Source organism: Cryptomeria japonica, unplaced genomic scaffold (assembly GCF_030272615.1).
Source record: "Cryptomeria japonica unplaced genomic scaffold, Sugi_1.0 HiC_scaffold_38, whole genome shotgun sequence".
Taxonomy (NCBI): Eukaryota; Viridiplantae; Streptophyta; class Pinopsida; order Cupressales; family Cupressaceae; genus Cryptomeria; species Cryptomeria japonica.
The window spans coordinates 348,560-369,967 of NW_026728860.1; the positions used below are offsets into that span (position 1 = coordinate 348,560).

The 21,408-nt window shown below is 29.7% G+C and overlaps 1 protein-coding gene across 1 annotated transcript; it reads left to right on the top strand.

Annotated features, from left to right (window-relative positions):
- The first annotated feature begins 1,176 nt into the window (after nt 1-1,176).
- On the top strand, nt 1,177-17,599 carry LOC131862177 (uncharacterized). The gene is made up of 3 exons (XM_059214989.1): nt 1,177-1,363; nt 8,585-8,713; nt 17,460-17,599. The coding sequence occupies exons 1-3, from the start codon at nt 1,177-1,179 to the stop codon at nt 17,597-17,599; spliced, it is 456 nt and encodes a 151-aa protein (XP_059070972.1).
- Nucleotides 17,600-21,408: the final 3,809 nt, after the last annotated feature.

A 21,408-nucleotide genomic window follows, 5' to 3' on the forward strand; every position in this document is an offset into this window, starting at 1 on the left:
TGCAAGGCTAGAAAAGAAATATGATGAACATGATACTATAATGAAACTTTAGTGTGATGCTTTTAATTCTCTCTGTAATATCACAGATGGGATAATGAAGAATGCAGTCCTAGGTACGGTTTCTGGTAAAGGTAGACCGAATAAAATTAGGAAGAAGAATGGAAAGAAAGGTATAAGAGAAATGACAGAGGAGGACGAAGAAGATCAGAAGGAGACATGGAAGCAGAATGTCGGCAGGCTCGAGTGGGAATGGAATCTAATAAAGAAGTAATGGTCTCTTGGTTTTCTCTATTTTGGTCTTTTTGTTATGTTTTTCTTTAGATGGCTACTTGGGACCTGTGTGCCCAATTTGACAGACTTTATGTTAATTAATTATACTAAGACTGGCTCGGTTATGTTGATAAGGATAATGCTGGAAACATCATTAGTAGTATAGCTTATGATAATCGGTATTGTGATACTTCTAGGAAAATTTTTGATCATTTTTTATTAGAACTGGTTCCTTTTTGTTAGCTATTTTATAGTTGGTGTTTGGTTTATGATGTAATTCTGCTTCTCTTCTCATTCAGGGCCATCTCCCTGCTTATCTAATAAAAAAAAATAAGACTAAGACAATAACCTTAAATAAATAGAATATGTTATTAATTAATTAATTATTTCCATACCTGGAATGGCATTGTTTCCCTTAATAACTAACCTTTGATATTCTTTTCTCCGTTCATTAAGATGGAACTTTCAGTCACAAGATTTGAACAAGGAACAGATCATATCTTGCTTCTAAAACTGACCTTTTCCAACACATAATCTTTTGGCATTTCAAAATTTGTTACTATTTATTCTTGTATAAACTTCTCAACATTATTTTATAGCCTTTAGGTTCTTCATGGAATTGGTTGTGCTTGCGTATTAGAAAATTTATACCGATCTTCTGTATACTTTCGTGCCAACGGGTGGCTGCAGTTTATTCTTTATTTATGCACGATACGTATTAAATATGTATTCTAATCCGGGAAGACTAAATCAACATTTATTTCGACTACGTGAATGAATAAAAATATACAAGTGAAAGAAACGGTTGAAAATTTACACCGATCTTGTAAATACAGCCGCACCACCGGGTGGACTATTGATGCACTATAGAATGAACGAATCCAGTTTTATTTGTCTCACTTGAGAATGGATGAGAACAGGAGAGGAGCGAAAATTGGTTTCAGTGGCTGTCCATACGGTGAGATTCGGAAGCAGGGTCTTCAGCATTACGAAAGAGGCGCACATGTGACCAGTTTTGGTCTGATAAAACAGACTTCTTTGAGACGGTACGGCCATGGAATATGGTTGCTGAGGCCGCACAGGTGCCCAATCCGTCTCTGATAAAATAGATTTCTTTGGGGGCGGTTGGGGCGAAGGACATGGAATAGTGGTATGCCTGCACCTGGCCGAAACATGCACTATAAACAGAAGGAAGTACACAAAAAACAGTACTATCAGTTTCCAACGCATGAAATTCTCCATAATTTCTTTATTGTGTTAAGCGCACAGAAAACACTTTACGTTTCAACTAAATGATCAGTTAGCAGCCGGAAACTGATATGACATCCAATGCAATACTCTCATCTATATATAGAGGGAGCCCCAAATTTAAGAAGCTCCTACGAGGACGTTTGTTCCGTCAAATGATGCATTCAATGTGTTGTGCGTAGTGGAGACGAAAAAAATTACGATCTGCTCCCTATTCAAATTAGAAGCTTTGACTAACTAATTACATCTTAAGAAAGCATGAAAGAAATCTCCCAAAATTAATTCAAAGTGCCGGGCTTCCTAATTTTAAAAAAGTAAGACCTAGCTTACATATATTTTATTTTAATCAAATATATATATAATACATTCAGATATCCTTATGGAGACGCCTATTAGAATTCGGGTACATGATAAAAATAGGCGATAAGGATATATGAAATTTTAAATATCTATTTAGACTATTTTATATAATTTATGTGTTGCAAGATCAAAGCAAATACTAAAATCTAAGATATATTAAACTTTATTTAATGATAATATTAAACTTTATTTAATTGGAGTAATATGGTTATGGTTAGCATTAGGGTTAAGGTTAGTGTTATGGTTAGGGTTAAGGTTTACATAATGGTTCGGGTTAGATTTATGATTAGGGTTTGGGTTATGATAATGTTTAGGGTTTATATCATGGTTAGGGTTAGCATCAACATTAGGGTTTGGTTTTGGTTTAGGATTATGGTTAGCATTAAGGTTTAGGATTACAGTTAGGATTATGGTTAGGGTTAGGGTCATGGTTACGGTTTAATATTACGGTTCAATTTATGGTTAAGGTTAGGGTTTAGTGTTAGGGTTTAGTGTAAGGGTGACAATTATAACTGGGGGTATGGTTAGGATTAGGATTCAGTTTATGGTTATGTTTTGGATTAGGGTTAAGGTTAGTATTATGGTCAGGGTTAAGGTTTATATCATGGTTAGGGTTAGGAATATAATAACAATTGGGGTATATATCATGGTTAGGGTTAGCATCAAGTTTTGTTTTTCGCATGGGATCATGGTTAGTGTTAGGGTTAGTATTGGGGTTAGTCTTGGTGATTATAATTAGGGTAAAGTTTAAAGATAATAATTAAAATTAGGATTAGGGTTAGGGTTAGGTCTAGAATTATAATTAGGATTAGGGATAGGGTTAGGGTTAAGATTGCATAGAAAGATAGTCTATGATGATAGCTACAAGAGTTAGGGTTTGCGTCAGGATTAGGGTTGTTAGGGTTAGGGATTAGATTAGAGGGAGTTATAGTATTATAGATAAAATGATAGTTATAATTGGTTTTAGTTAACGATTATAGTTATTATTGTAGGATAATGCTTGGGGTAAGGGTTCAGGTTCAGGTTCAATTAGAATCAATATTAGGAATAGGGATAGGGTTTAATTAAGGTTAGCATTACAACTAAATTAAGGTTACATTTAGTGTTATGACTCAGGAAGGGTTAGGATTCAAGGATAAAGCATGTTGTTAGGGTTATGGTTAGGATTAGGTTTTAGGGTTAAGACTAAGTATTATTGTTAGGGTTAGGGTTAATAATTATAATTAGTGTAAAAGTTATAATGAGGGTTAGGTTTAAGGTTTGGTATTGGGGTTAGTCTTAGTGATTATAATTAGGGTAAGTTTTAAAGATTATAAATAGTGATTATAATTTAAATTAGGGTTAGGGTTAGAATTAAAATTAGGATCAGGGTTAGGGTTAGGCTTAAGATTGGAATGAAAGATATTCTGTGATGAGAGGTGTAAGAGTTAGGGTTTGTGTTAGGATTAGGGTTGTTAGGGTTAGGGTTAGATATAAGGTTAGGTTTAGGGTCATTATCAGGTTAGGGTTAGGGTTAGGGTCTAGATTAGAGGGTGTAATAGTATTATAACTAAAATAATGGTTGTAATTGGTAGGATAATGCTTGGGGTAAAGGCTCAGGTTCAATTAGAATCAGTATTAGGATTAGAGATAGGGTTTAATTAGGATTGAGGTTAGAATTACAACTAAATTAATAGAGCTTTGTTTGAAGGTTAGCATTAGAATTTAGTTAGGGTTATGGGTTATGTTAGCATAAAGATTGGGGATAAGGTAAACCATAGGTTGGATTTATAATCGAGGTCGCTTCAGGGTTATGGTTGACGGTTATGGTTAAATTGGTATTAATGTTCTATTAGGATTAGGGTTTGGGCTAGGTTAAGGTTAGGAATAGATTACGATAAAATCTCCATTTGAATTAGGGTTACATTTAGGGCAGGATTTTTGTCAGGGTTAGGGTTTAGGATTATGGTTAGGTTAGAGTTAGGATTAGGGTTGGGGTTGGGGTTAGGATTATGATTAGGGTTATGGTTAAGTTTATTATTGAAATCATGTTTAGCACTAAGGTTAGGTTTAGGATGATGGTTTGGCTCTGGCTTAGGCTTAGGCTTAGGGTCATAGTTAGGATTATGGTTAGGGTTAGGATTTACATCAAGCTAGGGTCAAGGTTAAGATTAGGGTTTGGGTCAAGGTTAGGGTTAGGATTTGGGCTAGGGTCATTGTTAATATCATTGTTTGAGTTAGGTTTAGGCTTAGGGTTAGGGTGAGGATTATGGTTAATGTTAGGGTTTGAGATTAAGGATAGGGTTAGGGTAATGGTTTGAGTTAGGGTTTAGGGTTAGCATTAGGATTATGGGTAGGGCTTACTCTTAGGATTAAGGATAGGTTTTGGGTTTTGGTTAGGGTTAGGGTTTAAATATAGCTCAAGTAATAGCTTAATTATAATTATGATTCGAGCATATTGAGGGTTATGGTTACATTTACTTAGGGTTATGGTTAGGCTAGAATTAGGGTTACTATTGTGCTATAATGCTTAGATTCATTTATATTTAGCTTAGGAGAATAATAATAATGATTAAGGTTATTGTTAGGGTTTGAGAAGGGTTACGGATAGAATTATAATTAGGGTTAGGGTTTGGATCATCATTAGGATTAAAATTAGATTCAAGGTTTGGGATAGGGATAGAACCTTGGTATCAAAGATAGAACCCCAAGTTTAGTGAGTCACATATTTGTAAATTTACAATATGTTTTAATTAATTTGAAATGGATATAATCATTTAAGAATATAAAAAACCAAAAATAAATCTAAAATTATAATAAATCTATTAAAATAGATTTTAATTTTTATACCCAAAAACATGAAATTTTATAAAATAGTATATACTATAATTTATATAAATTTTATGAAATATTCAAAATAAGTTACATGTGCATATCCATGACTAAGATGGTGGTAATTGCATAGAAATTTACAATATGTTTTAATTAATTTGAAATGGATATAATCATTTAAGAAAATAAAAAACCAAAAATAAATCTAAAATTATAATAAATCTATTAAAATAGATTTTAATTTTTATACCCAAAAACATGAAATTTTATAAAATAGTATATACTATAATTTATATAAATTTTATGAAATATTCAAAATAAGTTACATGTGCATATCCATGACTAAGATGGTGGTAATTGCATAGATTGAGCTCAAACCTTCTAAGCAATTGGTAAGTTCTTATCAATCAAACTTTTCACAAAAAATGAACTTAAAGTCCTAAAATTATGAAAGAATCTAGGTCAACCTGTCTATGTATCTGTGGTACTACACAAGTGGTAAAATTTATGAGCATTGTATAATTCATTTGGATATCTTATGAGAGAAAATTTTGAATGCATTGTAAAAATATTAATTAACATTGATTTTCTATTGTTAATATATATGAGATAGACATATTTATCGACAAGAAAATTGACCACCAAGAAAATGTCCAAATTTACAATATTCAAATTAGCAAATTGTATTCATAGATTCAATTGGAACCATTATTAATATGATTTAAAATTAATTTATATTAAATATATGAAATAAAATCTTGATAACATAAAACAGATAATAATCTATTTAAAGCACCATCATTGATTTGATTTCTATGCTTATCAAAAGAGTAATATTATTTTAGTACCATTTATTTTGTGCATTATTAGTATCTATTCAATTAACGCACTTAAATCTCAATTTTTTATATGCAAGCTATAATAATATTCAAATAGGGTTAGGGTTTAAGGATAAAGCATGGTGTGCAGGTTAGGATTATATAATAAAACTTTATTTTAAGGTCAAAGTTAAGGTTTAACTAGGAAAATCTATATAAGGATTATTGTTAGGGTTATGGTTCAATTAATGTTAGGATTAGGGTTAGGATTATGATTATTTTTATGATTAAGGTTTATGTTTTTGGTTAGGATTATGGTTAGGATTAGGACTATGGTTATGGCGAGGGATAGGTTTACTTCATGTTTAGTATTAGTGTTAAGGTTAGGGCTAAGGCTAGGGTTTAGGGTTAGAATTTAAAGTTAGGGTTACGATTATGTTTAGGGATAGGGTATACATCATTGTTAGGGATAGAGTTAGGGTTAGCAATATGTTTTGCATTATATTTAGGGTTAAGTTTATAGGGTTATGGTTAGGTTTTATTGTCAAGGATAATAAATATTTAGAGTTATGGTTATGTTGCAGTTGTTATTATAGGATAATAAAACTTATTATCAATTTATTATAAAATATTTAAAAAATCCTTCACTATTATGTACTTTTGTTATGAATTGGTTTTAATTATTTAAATATTTTTATGAGATTGATACATTTAAATTTTGTTGTAATAAAATAAAGGCATTTTAAAATAGATTAAACTTAGTTTTAATTAAAATAATCTTATTAATACAAGTATGAAAATAGTTTAAACTTTCTTTTGATTTAGATTACTTGTTTTATTCTAACTCTACTCTTATAAAAATTAAATGATAACCCAATACAACATTAATGCTATCCCTAATACAACCCTAACCCTAACCGTAACTAAAGTCACAATCTTATTTAAGGGTATAACATTTGAGAAATATAAATTTTGTTTTTTCAATATAGAAACATTATATTTTGATGACTAAAATTATTTGTTTAAATATGTGATTTTGATTTTTTTAAGTTAGAAAAATTAAATTTTATGTTTACAATTTAGAAACATACAAGTTTGTTTTTATCTTTCTAAATTGATAACTAATATTCTTGCAACATTATCTTAACAAAAACGAGAAAAATAGTATGTTCTATCATTCTATGCAAATACAATTTAGAAACATTACATTTTTATTACTACAATTTAGAAATTGAAAAATCACATGTGTATAAATTTGATTTTTTCAATATAGAAACATTATATCTTGATGACTAAAATTATTTGTTCAAATATGTGATTTTGATTTTTTAAATTTCGAAAACTTAAATTTTATGTTTACAATTTAGAAACATACAAGTTTGTTTTTTATCTTTCTAAATTGATAACTACGATTCTTGCAAGATTATCTTAACAAAAAAGAGAAAAACGGTATGTTCTATCACTCTATGCAAATATAATTTAGAAACATAAAAATTCCTTTTGATCTTGAAAAATCACGTGTATATAAATTTGTTTCTTTCAATATCGAAACATTATATTTTGATGACTAAAAATATTTGTTTAAATATGTGATTTTGATTTTTTAAATTTAGAAAAATTAAATTTTATGTTTACAATTTAGAAACATACAAGTTTTTTTAGGAGAAAAACGGTATGTTCTATCACTGTATGCAAATATAATTTAGAAACATTATATTTTTATTACTACAACTTAGAAACATAGATTTGATTTTTTCAATATAGAAACCTTATATTTGGATGACTAAAATTATTTGTTTAAATATGTGATTTTGATTTTTTAAATTTAGAAAAATTAAATTTTATGTTTACAATTTAGAAACATACAAGTTCTTTTTTATCTTTTTAAATTGATAACTAAGATTCTTGCAACATTATCTTAACAAAAAAGAGAAAAACGGTATGTTCTATCACTCTGTGCAAATATAATTTAGAAACATTTTATTTTTATTACTACAATTTAGAAACTTAAAAATTATTTTTGATCTTGAAAAGTCACGCGTGTATAAATTTGATTTTTTCAATATAGAAACATTATATTTTGATGACTAAAATTATTTGTTTAAACATGTGATTTTGTTTTTTAAAATTTAGAAAAATTAAATTTTATGTTTACAATTTAGAAAGATAAAAGTTTATTTTTATCTTTCTAAATTGATAACTAAGATTCTTGCAACATTATCTTAACAAAAAAGAGAAAAACGGTATGCTCTATCATTCTATGCAAATATAATTTACAAACATTATATTTTTATTACTACAATTTAAAAAGATAAAAAATATTTTTTGATCTTGAAAAATCACATGTGCGTATAAATTTTATTTTTTCAATATAGAAACATTATATTTTGATCACTACAATTATTTGTTCAAATATGTGATTTTGATTTTTTAAATTTAGAAAAATTACTACAATTATTTGTTCAAATATGTGATTTTGATTTTTTAAATTTAGAAAAATTAAATTTTATGTTTACAATTTAGAAACGTACAAGTTTTTTTTTTATCTTTTTAAATCGATAACTAAGATTCTTGCAACATTATCTTAACAAAAAAGAGAAAAACAGTATGTTCTATCACTGTATGCAAATATAATTTAGAAACATTATATTTTTATTACTACAATTTAGAAACATAAAAATGATTTTTGATCTTGAAAACTCACGTGTGTATAAATTTGATTTTTTCAATCTAGAAGCCTTATATCTGGATGACTAAAATTATTTGTTTAAATATGTGATTTTGATTTTTTAAATTTAGAAAAAATTAAATTTTATGTTTACAATTTAGAAACATACAAGCTTTTTTTTATCTTTCTAAATTGAGGAAAGCTAAGAGGTCTAGTAGTGAGTCTACCAAAAAGAGCTTGACCATTGACTCGGAGATTCATAACTTGGAAGAGGAAGATGTGAAAGGAACAAAGCAAGAAAAAGTTGAGAGTAGCTTGGGGGAAAGAAGGTCAGCTAGGCTTTGTGACAAAGAGACGAATCAACCTACCAAGACTGAGACTAATTTTTATGAAATTTATTATATTGAAGATGAGGCTGACTCCAAGGATAATTCTAAGGATGAGGATGTTAATGTGGATGAGGAAAAACAGACTGAAATCCCTAATGAGAACATGGACGAAGAAGACGAAATTAAAGAAGAAAACAACAAATCGGAAAGTGAACATTAGTCCCTTTTCAAAGAGCACAATGGCCTAGTGTCCTCTAAAGATATGGAAATGGGTCCCTGTTTGCCTTTGAGGTCGACCCAGGAGGCTAACAACACTAGTTAGGAGCAATTGAATGACATGAAGGAGAAAATTGCAAGGCTAGAAAAGAAATATGATGAACATGATAGTATAATGAAACTTTAGTGTGATGCTTTTAATTCTCTCTATAATATCACAGATGGGATAATGAAGAATGCAGTCCTAGGTACGGTTTCTGGTAAAGGTAGACCGAATAAAATTAGGAAGAAGAATGGAAAGAAGGGTATAAGAGAAATGACAGAGGAGGACGAAGAAGATCAGAAGGAGACATGGAAGCAGAATGTCGGCAGGCTCGAGTGGGAATGGAATCTAATAAAGAAGTAATGGTCTCTTGGTTTTCTCTATTTTGGTCTTTTTGTTATGTTTTTCTTTAGATGGCTAATTGGGACCTGTGTGCCCAATTTGACAGACTTTATGTTAATTAATTATACTAAGACTGGCTCGGTTATGTTGATAAGGATAATGCTGGAAACATCATTAGTTGTATAGCTTATGATAATCGGTATTGTGATACTTCTGCTATTAACATTGGGTATGATACTAGCATCCGTAGAAATAGTCTCAGGGGTAGGAAAATTTTTGATCATTTTTTATTAGAACTGGTTCCTTTTTGTTAGCTATTTTATAGTTGGTGTTTGGTTTATGATGTAATTCTGCTTCTCTTTTCATTCAGGGCCATCTCCCTGCTTATCTAATAAAAAAAAATAAGACTAAGACAATAACCTTAAATAAATAGAATATGTTATTAATTAATTAATTATTTCCATACCTGGAATGGCATTGTTTCCCTTAACAACTAACCTTTGATATTCTTTTCTCCGTTCATTAAGATGGAACTTTCAGTCACAAGATTTGAACAAGGAACAGATCATATCTTGCTTCTAAAACTGACCTTTTCCAACACATAATCTTTTGGCATTTCAAAATTTGTTTACTATTTATTCTTGTATAAACTTCTCAACATTATTTTATAGCCTTTAGGTTCTTCATGGAATTGGTTGTGCTTGCGTATTAGAAAATTTATACCGATCTTCTGTATACTGCCGTGCCAACGGGTGGCTGCAGTTTATTCTTTATTTATGCACGATACGTATTAAATATGTATTGTAATCCGGGAAGACTAAATCAACATTTATTTCGACTACGTGAATGAATAAAAATATACAAGTGAAAGAAACGGTTGAAAATTTACACCGATCTTGTAAATACAGCCGCACCACCGGGTGGACTATTGATGCACTATAGAATGAACGAATCCAGTTTTATTTGTCTCACTTGAGAATGGATGAGAACAGGAGAGGAGAGAAAATTGGTTTCAGTGGCTGTCCATACGGTGAGATTCGGAAGCAGGGTCTTCAGCATTACGAAAGAGGCGCACATGTGACCAGTTTTGGACTGATAAAACAGACTTCTTGGAGAGCGGTACGGCCATGGAATATGGTTGCTGAGGCCGCACAGGTGCCCAATCCGTCTCTGATAAAATAGATTTCTTTGGGGGCGGTTGGGGCGAAGGACATGGAATAGTGGTATGGCTGCACCTGGCCGAAACATGCACTATAAACAGAAGGAAGTACACAAAAAACAGTACTATCAGTTTCCAACGCATGAAATTCTCCATAATTTCTTTATTGTGTTAAGCGCACAGAAAACACTTTACGTTTCAACTAAATGATCAGTTAGCAGCCGGAAACTGATATGACATCCAATGCAATACTCTCATCTATATATACAGGGAGCCCCAAATTTAAGAAGCTCCTACGAGGACCTTTGTTCCGTCAAATGATGCATTCAATGTGTTGTGCGTAGTGGAGACGAAAAAAATTACGATCTGCTCCCTATTCAAATTAGAAGCTTTGACTAACTAATTACATCTTAAGAAAGCATGAAAGAAATCTCCCAAAATTAATTCAAAGTGCCGGGCTTCCTAATTTTAAAAAGGTAAGACCTAGCTTACATATATTTTATTTTAATCAAATATATATATAATACATTCAGATATCCTTATGGAGACGCCTATTAGAATTCGGTACATGATAAAAATAGGCGATAAGGATATATGAAATTTTAAATATCTATTTAGACTATTTTATATAATTTATGTGTTGCAAGATCAAAGCAAATACTAAAATCTAAGATATATTAAACTTTATTTAATGATAATATTAAACTTTATTTAATTGGAGTAATATGGTTATGGTTAGCATTAGGGTTAAGGTTAGTGTTATGGTTAGGGTTAAGGTTTACATAATGGTTCGGGTTAGATTTATGATTAGGGTTTGGGTTATGATAATGTTTAGGGTTTATATCATGGTTAGGGTTAGCATCAACATTAGGGTTTGGTTTTGGTTTAGGATTATGGTTAGCATTAAGGTTTAGGATTACAGTTAGGATTATGGTTAGGGTTAGGGTCATGGTTACGGTTTAATATTACGGTTCAATTTATGGTTAAGGTTAGGGTTTAGTGTTAGGGTTTAGTGTCAGGGTGACAATTATAACTGGGGGTATGGTTAGGATTAGGATTCAGTTTATGGTTATGTTTTGGATTAGGGTTAAGGTTAGTATTATGGCAGGGTTAAGGTTTATATCATGGTTAGGGTTAGGAATATAATAACAATTGGGGTGTATATCATGGTTAGGGTTAGCATCAAGTTTTGTTTTTCGCATGGGATCATGGTTAGTGTTAGGGTTAGTCTTGGTGATTATAATTAGGGTAAAGTTTAAAGATTATAATTAAAATTAGGATTAGGGTTAGGGTTAGGTCTAGAATTATAATTAGGATTAGGGATAGGGTTAGGGTTAAGATTGCATAGAAAGATAGTCTATGATGATAGCTACAAGAGTTAGGGTTTGCGTCAGGATTAGGGTTGTTAGGGTTAGGGATTAGATTAAAGGGAGTTATAGTATTATAGATAAAATGATAGTTATAATTGGTTTTAGTTAACGATTATAGTTATTATTGTAGGATAATGCTTGGGGTAAGGGTTCAGGTTCAGGTTCAATTAGAATCAATATTAGGAATAGGGATAGGGTTTAATTAGGATTAGGGTTAGCATTACAACTAAATTAAGGTTACATTTAGTGTTATGACTCGGGAAGGGTTAGGATTCAAGGATAAAGCATGTTGTTAGGGTTATGGTTAGGATTAGGTTTTAGGGTTAAGACTAAGTATTATTGTTAGGGTTAGGGTTAATAATTATAGTTAGTGTAAAAGTTATAATTAGGGTTAGGTTTAAGGTTGGTATTGGGGTTAGTCTTAGTGATTATAATTAGGGTAAGTTTTAAAGATTATAAATAGTGATTATAATTTAAATTAGGGTTAGTGTTAGAATTAAAATTAGGATTAGGGTTAGGGTTAGGTTTAAGATTGGAATAAAAGATATTTTGTGATGAGAGGTGTAAGAGTTAGGGTTTGTGTTAGGATTAGGGTTGTTAGGGTTAGGGTTAGATATAAGGTTAGGTTTAGGGTCATTATCAGGTTAGGGTTAGGGTTAGGGTCTAGATTAGAGGGTGTAATAGTATTATAACTAAAATAATAGTTGTAATTGGTAGGATAATGCTTGGGGTAAAGGTTCAGGTTCAATTAGAATCAGTATTAGGGTTAGGGATAGAGTTTAATTAGGATTAAGGTTAGAATTACAACTAAATTAATAGAGCTTTGTTTGAAGGTTAGCATTAGAATTTAGTTAGGGTTATGGGTTATGTTAGCATAAAGATTGGGGATAAGGTAAACCATAGGTTGGATTTATAATCGAGGTCGCTTCAGGGTTATGGTTGACATTCAAATTAGGGTTGAAATAGTAAATATGGTTAAGGTTAATTTTAGGGTTAGGATTATGGTCAGGGTTAAGTTTTACTTATAAGGAACATAAGTTTATGGTTAGGGTTTAGTGTCAGGGTTACAATTAAGTTTAGGGTTTACATCAAAGTTAGGGTTAGAATTACGGTTATGGTTAAATTGGTATTAATGTTCTATTAGGATTAGGGTTTGGGCTAGGTTAAGGTTAGGAATAGATTACGATAAAATCTCCATTTGAATTAGGGTTACATTTAGGGCAGGATTTTTGTCAGGGTTAGGGTTTAGGATTATGGTTAGGTTAGAGTTAGGATTAGGGTTGGGGTTGGGGTTAGGATTATGATTAGGGTTATGGTTAAGTTTATTATTGAAATCATGTTTAGCACTAAGGTTAGGTTTAGGATGATGGTTTGGCTTTGGCTTAGGCTTAGGCTTAGGGTCATAGTTAGGATTATGGTTAGGGTTAGGATTTACATCAAGCTAGGGTCAAGGTTAAGATTAGGGTTTGGGTCAAGGTTAGGGTTAGGATTTGGGCTAGGGTCATTGTTAATATCATTGTTTGAATTAGGTTTAGGCTTAGGGTTAGGGTGAGGATTATGGTTAATGTTAAGGTTTGAGATTAAGGATAGGGTGAGGGTAATGGTTTGAGTTAGGGTTTAGGGTTAGCATTAGGATTATGGGTAGGATTTACTCTTAGGATTAAGGATAGGTTTTGGGTTTTGGTTAGGGTTAGGGTTTAGGGTTATGGTTAAGATTGTAGTTAGTTTTAGGGTTTAAATATAGCTCAAGTTATAGCTTAATTATAATTATGATTCGTGCATATTGAGGGTTATGGTTACATTTACTTAGGGTTATGGTTAGGCTAGAATTAGGGTTACTATTGTGCTATAATGCTTAGATTCATTTATATTTAGATTAGGAGAATAATAATTATGATTAAGGTTATGGTTAGGGTTTGAGAAGGGTTACGGATAGAATTATAATTAGGGCTAGGGTTTGGATCATCATTAGGATTAAAATTAGATTCAAGGTTTGGGATAGGGATAGAACCTTGGTATCAAAGATAGAACCCCAAGTTTAGTGAGTCACATATTTGTAAATTTACAATATGTTTTAATTAATTTGAAATGGATATAATCATTTAAGAAAATACAAAACCAAAAATAAATCTAAAATTATAATAAATCTATTAAAATAGATTTTAATTTTTATACCCAAAAACATGAAATTTTATAAAATAGTATATACTATAATTTATATAAATTTTATGAAATATTCAAAATAAGTTACATGTGCATATCCATGACTAAGATGGTGGTAATTGCATAGATTGAGCTCAAACCTTCTAAGCAATTGGTAAGTTCTGATCAATCAAACTTTTCACAAAAAATGAACTTAAAGTCCTAAAATTATGAAAGAATCTAGGTCAACCTTTCTATGTATCCGTGGTACTACACAAGTGGTAAAATTTATGAGCATTGTATAATTCATTTGGATATCTTATGAGAGAAAATTTTGAATGCATTGTAAAAATATTAATTAACATTGATTTTCTATTGTTAATATATATGAGATAGACATATTTATCGACAAGAAAATTGACCACCAAGAAAATGTCCAAATTTACAATATTCAAATTAGCAAATTGTATTCATAGATTCAATTGGAACCATTATTAATATGATTTAAAATTAATTTATATTAAATATATGAAATAAAATCTTGATAACATAAAACAGATAATAATCTACTTAAAGCACCATCATTGATTTGATTTCTATGCTTATCAAAAGAGTAATATTATTTTAGTACCATTTATTTTGTGCATTATTAGTATCTATTCAATTAACGCACTTAAATCTCAATTTTTTATATGCAAGCTATAATAGTATTCAAATAGGGTTAGGGTTTAAGGATAAAGCATGGTGTGCAGGTTAGGATTATATAATAAAGCTTTATTTTAAGGTCAAAGTTAAGGTTTAACTAGGCAAATCTATATAAGGATTATTGTTAGGGTTATGGTTCAATTAATGTTAGGATTAGGGTTAGGATTATGATTATTTTTATGATTAAGGTTTATGTTTTTTGTTAGGATTATGGTTAGGATTAGGACTATGGTTATGGCGAGGGATAGGTTTACTTCATGTTTAGTATTAGTGTTAGGTTAGGGCTAAGGCTAGGGTTTAGGGTTAGAATTTAAAGTTAGGGTTAGGATTGTGTTTAGGGATAGGGTATACATCATTGTTAGGGATAGAGTTAGGGTTAGCAATATGTTTTGCATTATATTTAGGGTTAAGTTTATAGGGTTATGGTTAGGTTTTCTTGTCAAGGATAATAAATATTTAGAGTTATGGTTATGTTGCAGTTGTTATTATAGGATAATGCATTCATAAAACTTATTATCAGTTTATTATAAAATATTTAAAAAATCCTTCACTATTATGTACTTTTGTTATGAATTGGTTTTCATTATTTAAATATTTTTATGAGATTGATACATTTAAATTTTGTTGTAATAAAAAAAAGGCATTTTAAAATAGATTAAACTTAGTTTTAATTAAAATAATCTTATTAATACAAATACGAAAATAGTTTAAACTTTCTTTTGATTTAGATTACTTGTTTTATTCTAACTCTACTCTTATAAAAATTAAATGATAACCCAATACAACATTAATGCTATCCCTAATACAACCCTAACCCTAACCGTAACTAAACCACAATCTTATTTAAGGGTATAACATTTGAGAAATATAAATTTTGTTTTTTCAATATAGAAACATTATATTTTGATGACTAAAATTATTTGTTTAAATATGTGATTTTGATTTTTTTAATTTAGAAAAATTAAATTTTATGTTTACAATTTAGAAACATACAAGTTTGTTTTTATCTTTTTAAATTGATAACTAATATTCTTGCAACATTATCTTAACAAAAACGAGAAAAATAGTATGTTCTATCATTCTATGCAAATACAATTTAGAAACATTACATTTTTATTACTACAATTTAGAAATTGAAAAATCACATGTGTATAAATTTGATTTTTTCAATATAGAAACATTATATCTTGATGACTAAAATTATTTGTTCTAATATGTGATTTTGATTTTTTAAATTTAGAAAACTTAAATTTTATGTTTACAATTTAGAAACATACAAGTTTGTTTTTTATCTTTCTAAATTGATAACTACGATTCTTGCAACATTATCTTAACAAAAAAGAGAAAAACGGTATGTTCTATCACTCTATGCAAATATAATTTAGAAACATAAAAATTCCTTTTGATCTTGAAAAATCACATGTATATAAATTTGTTTCTTTCAATATCGAAACATTATATTTTGATGACTAAAAATATTTGTTTAAATATGTGATTTTGATTTTTTAAATTTAGAAAAATTAAATTTTATGTTTACAATTTAGAAACATACAAGTTTGTTTAGGAGAAAAACGGTATGTTCTATCACTGTATGCAAATATAATTTAGAAACATTATATTTTTATTACTACAACTTAGAAACATAGATTTGATTTTTTCAATATAGAAACCTTATATTTGGATGACTAAAATTATTTGTTTAAATATGTGATTTTGATTTTTTAAATTTAGAAAAATTAAATTTTATGTTTACAATTTAGAAACATACAAGTTCTTTTTTATCTTTTTAAATTGATAACTAAGATTCTTGCAACATTATCTTAACAAAAAAGAGAAAAACGGTATGTTCTATCACTCTATGCAAATATAATTTAGAAACATTTTATTTTTATTACTACAATTTAGAAACTTAAAAATTATTTTTGATCTTGAAAAGTCACGCGTGTATAAATTTGATTTTTTCAATATAGAAACATTATATTTTGATGACTAAAATTATTTGTTTAAACATGTGATTTTGATTTTTAAAATTTAGAAAAATTAAATTTTATGTTTACAATTTAGAAAGATAAAAGTTTATTTTTATCTTTCTAAATTGATAACTAAGATTCTTGCAACATTATCTTAACAAAAAAGAGAAAAACGGTATGCTCTATCATTCTATGCAAATATAATTTACAAACATTATATTTTTATTACTACAATTTAGAAAGATAAAAAATATTTTTTGATCTTGAAAAATCACATGTGCGTATAAATTTTATTTTTTCAATATAGAAACATTATATTTTGATCACTACAATTATTTGTTCAAATATGTGATTTTGATTTTTTAAATTTAGAAAAATTACTACAATTATTTGTTCAAATATGTTATTTTGATTTTTTAAAATTAGAAAAATTAAATTTTATGTTTACAATTTAGAAACGTACAAGTTTTTTTTTATCTTTTTAAATCGATAACTAAGATTCTTGCAACATTATCTTAACAAAAAAGAGAAAAATGGTATGTTCTATCACTGTGTGCAAATATAATTTAGAAACATTATATTTTTATTACTACAATTTAGAAAAATAAAAAAGATTTTTGATCTTGAAAACTCACGTGTGTATAAATTTGATTTTTTCAATATAGAAGCCTTATATCTGGATGACTAAAATTATTTGTTTAAATATGTGATTTTGATTTTTTAAATTTAGAAAAAATTAAATTTTATGTTTACAATTTAGAAACATACAAGCTTTTTTTTATCTTTCTAAATTGAGGAAAGCTAAGAGGTCTAGTAGTGAGTCTACCAAAAAGAGCTTGACCATTGACTCGGAGATTCATAACTTGGAAGAGGAAGATGTGAAAGGAACAAAGCAAGAAAAAGTTGAGAGTAGCTTGGGGGAAAGAAGGTCAGCTAGGCTTTGTGACAAAGAGAGGAATCAACCTACCAAGACTGAGACTAATTTTTATGAAATTTATTATATTGAAGATGAGGCTGACTCTCAGGATAATTCTAAGGATGAGGATGTTAATGTGGATGAGGAAAAACAGACTGAAATCCCTAATGAGAACATGGACGAAGAAGAGGAAATTAAAGAAGAAAACAACAAATCGGAAAGTGAACATTAGTCCCTTTTCAAAGAGCACAATGGCCTAGTGTCCTCTAAAGATATGGAAATGGGTCCCTGTTTGCCTTTGAGGTCGACCCCAGATGCTAACAACACTAGTTAGGAGCAATTGAATGACATGAAGGAGAAAATTGCAAGGCTAGAAAAGAAATATGATGAACATGATACTATAATGAAACTTTAGTGTGATGCTTTTAATTCTCTCTGTAATATCACAAATGGGATAATGAAGAATGCAGTCCTAGGTACGGTTTCTGGTAAAGGTAGACTGAATAAAATTAGGAAGAAGAATGGAAAGAAGGGTATAAGAGAAATGACAGAGGAGGACGAAGAAGATCAGAAGGAGACATGGAAGCAGAATGTCGGCAGGCTCGAGTGGGAATGGAATCTAATAAAGAAGTAATGGTCTCTTGGTTTTCTCTATTTTGGTCTTTTTGTTATGTTTTTCTTTAGATGGCTAATTGGGACCTGTGTGCCCAATTTGACAGACTTTATGTTAATTAATTATACTAAGACTGGCTCGGTTATGTTGATAAGGATAATGCTGGAAACATCATTAGTTGTATAGCTTATGATAATCGGTATTGTGATACTTCTGCTATTAACATTGGGTATGATACTAGCATCCGTAGAAATAGTCTCAGGGGTAGGAAAATTTTTGATCATTTTTTATTAGAACTGGTTCCTTTTTGTTAGCTATTTTATAGTTGGTGTTTGGTTTATGATGTAATTCTGCTTCTCTTTTCATTCAGGGCCATCTCCCTGCTTATCTAATAAAAAAAAATAAGACTAAGACAATAACCTTAAATAAATAGAATATGTTATTAATTAATTAATTATTTCCATACCTGGAATGGCATTGTTTCCCTTAATAACTAACCTTTGATATTCTTTTCTCCGTTCATTAAGATGGAACTTTCAGTCACAAGATTTGAACAAGGAACAGATCATATCTTGCTTCTAAAACTGACCTTTTCCAACACATAATCTTTTGGCATTTCAAAATTTGTTACTATTTATTCTTGTATAAACTTCTCAACATTATTTTATAGACTTTAGGTTCTTCATGGAATTGGTTGTGCTTGCGTATTAGAAAATTTATACCGATCTTCTGTATACTGCCGTGCCAACGGGTGGCTGCAGTTTATTCTTTATTTATGCACGATACGTATTAAATATGTATTCTAATCCGGGAAGACTAAATCAACATTTATTTCGACTACGTGAATGAATAAAAATATACAAGTGAAAGAAACGGTTGAAAATTTACACCGATCTTGTAAATACAGCCGCACCACCGGGTGGACTATTGATGCACTATAGAATGAACGAATCCAGTTTTATTTGTCTGTCTTGAGAATGGATGAGAACAGGAGAGGAGCGAAAATTGGTTTCAGTGGCTGTCCATACGGTGAGATTCGGAAGCAGGGTCTTCAGTATTACGGAAGAGGCGCACATGTGACCAGTTTTGGTCTGATAAAACAGACTTCTTTGAGAGCGGTACGGCCATGGAATATGGTTGCTGAGGCCGCACAGGTGCCCAATCCGTCTCTGATAAAATAGATTTCTTTGGGGGCGGTTGGGGCGAAGGACATGGAATAGTGGTATGGCTGCACCTGGCCGAAACATGCACTATAAACAGAAGGAAGTACACAAAAAACAGTACTATCAGTTTCCAACGCATGAAATTCTCCATAATTTCTTTATTGTGTTAAGCGCACAGAAAACACTTTACGTTTCAACTAAATGATCAGTTAGCAGCCGGAAACTGATATGACATCCAATGCAATACTCTCATCTATATATAGAGGGAGCCCCAAATTTAAGAAGCTCCTACGAGGACCTTTGTTCCGTCAAATGATGCATTCAATGTGTTGTGCGTAGTGGAGACCAAAAAAATTACGATCTGCTCCCTATTCAAATTAGAAGCTTTGACTAACTAATTACATCTTAAGAAAGCATGAAAGAAATCTCCCAAAATTAATTCAAAGTGCGGGGCTTCCTAATTTTAAAAAAGTAAGACCTAGCTTACATATATTTTATTTTAATCAAATATATATATAATACATTCAGATATCCTTATGGAGACGCCTATTAGAATTCGGGTACATGATAAAAATAGGCGATAAGGATATATGAAATTTTAAATATCTATTTAGACTATTTTATATAATTTATGTGTTGCAAGATCAAAGCAAATACTAAAATCTAAGATATATTAAACTTTATTTCATGATAATATTAAACTTTATTTAATTGGAGTAATATGGTTATGGTTAGCATTAGGGTTAAGGTTAGTGTTATGGTTAGGGTTAAGGTTTACATAATGGTTCGGGTTAGATTTATGATTAGGGTTTGGGTTATGATAATGTTTAGGGTTTATATCATGGTTAGGGTTAGCATCAACATTAGGGTTTGGTTTTGGTTTAGGATTATGGTTAGCATTAAGGTTTAGTATTACAGTTAGGATTATGGTTAGGGTTAGGGTCATGGTTACGGTTTAATATTATGGTTCAATTTATGGTTAAGGTTAGGGTTTAGTGTTAGGGTTTAGTGTCAGGGTGACAATTATAACTGGGGGTATGGTTAGGATTGTAGTTAGTTTTAGGGTTTAAATATAGCTCAAGTTATAGCTTAATTATAATTATGATTCGTGCATATTGAGGGTTATGGTTACATTTACTTAGGGTTATGGTTAAGCTAGAATTAGGGTTACTATTGTGCTATAATGCTTAGATTCATTTATATTTAGATTAGGAGAATAATAATTATGATTAAGGTTATGGTTATGGTTTGAGAAGGGTTACGGATATAATTATAATTAGGGTTAGGGCTTGGATCATCATTAAGATTAAAATTAGATTCAAGGTTTGGGATAGGGATAGAACCTTGGTATCAAAGATAGAACCCCAAGTTTAGTGAGTCACATATTTGTAAATTTACAATATGTTTTAATTAACTTGAAATGGATATAATCATTTAAGAAAATACAAAACCAAAAATAAATCTAAAATTATAATAAATCTATTAAAACAGATTTTAATTTTTATACCCAAAAACATGAAATTTTATAAAATAGTATATACTATAATTTATATAAATTTTATGAAATATTCAAAATAAGTTACATGTGCATATCCATGACTAAGATGGTGGTAATTGCATAGATTGAGCTCAAACCTTCTAAGCAATTGGTAAGTTCTTATCAATCAAACTTTTCACAAAAAATGAACTTAAAGTCCTAAAATTATGAAAGAATCTAGGTCAACCTTTCTATGTATCCGTGGTACTACACAAGCGGTAAAATTTATGAGCATTGTATAATTCATTTGGATATCTTATGAGAGAAAATTTTGAATGCATTGTAAAAATATTAATTAACATTGATTTTCTATTGTTAATATATATGAGATAGACATATTTATCGACAAGAAAATTGACCGCCAAGAAAATGTCCAACTTTACAATATTCAAATTAGCAAATTGTATTCATAGATTCAATTGGATTCATTATAAATTGGAGCGAAAATTAATTTATATTAAATATATGAAATAAAATGTTGATAACATAAAACAGATAATAATCTACTTAAAGCACCATCATTGATTTGATTTCTATGCTTATCAAAAGAGTAATATTATTTTAGTACCATTTATTTTGTGCATTATTAGTATCTATTCAATTAACGCACTTAAATCTCAATTTTTTATATGCAAGCTATAATAGTATTCAAATAGGGTTAGGGTTTAAGGATAAAGCATGGTGTGCAGGTTAGGATTATATAATAAAGCTTTATTTTAAGGTCAAAG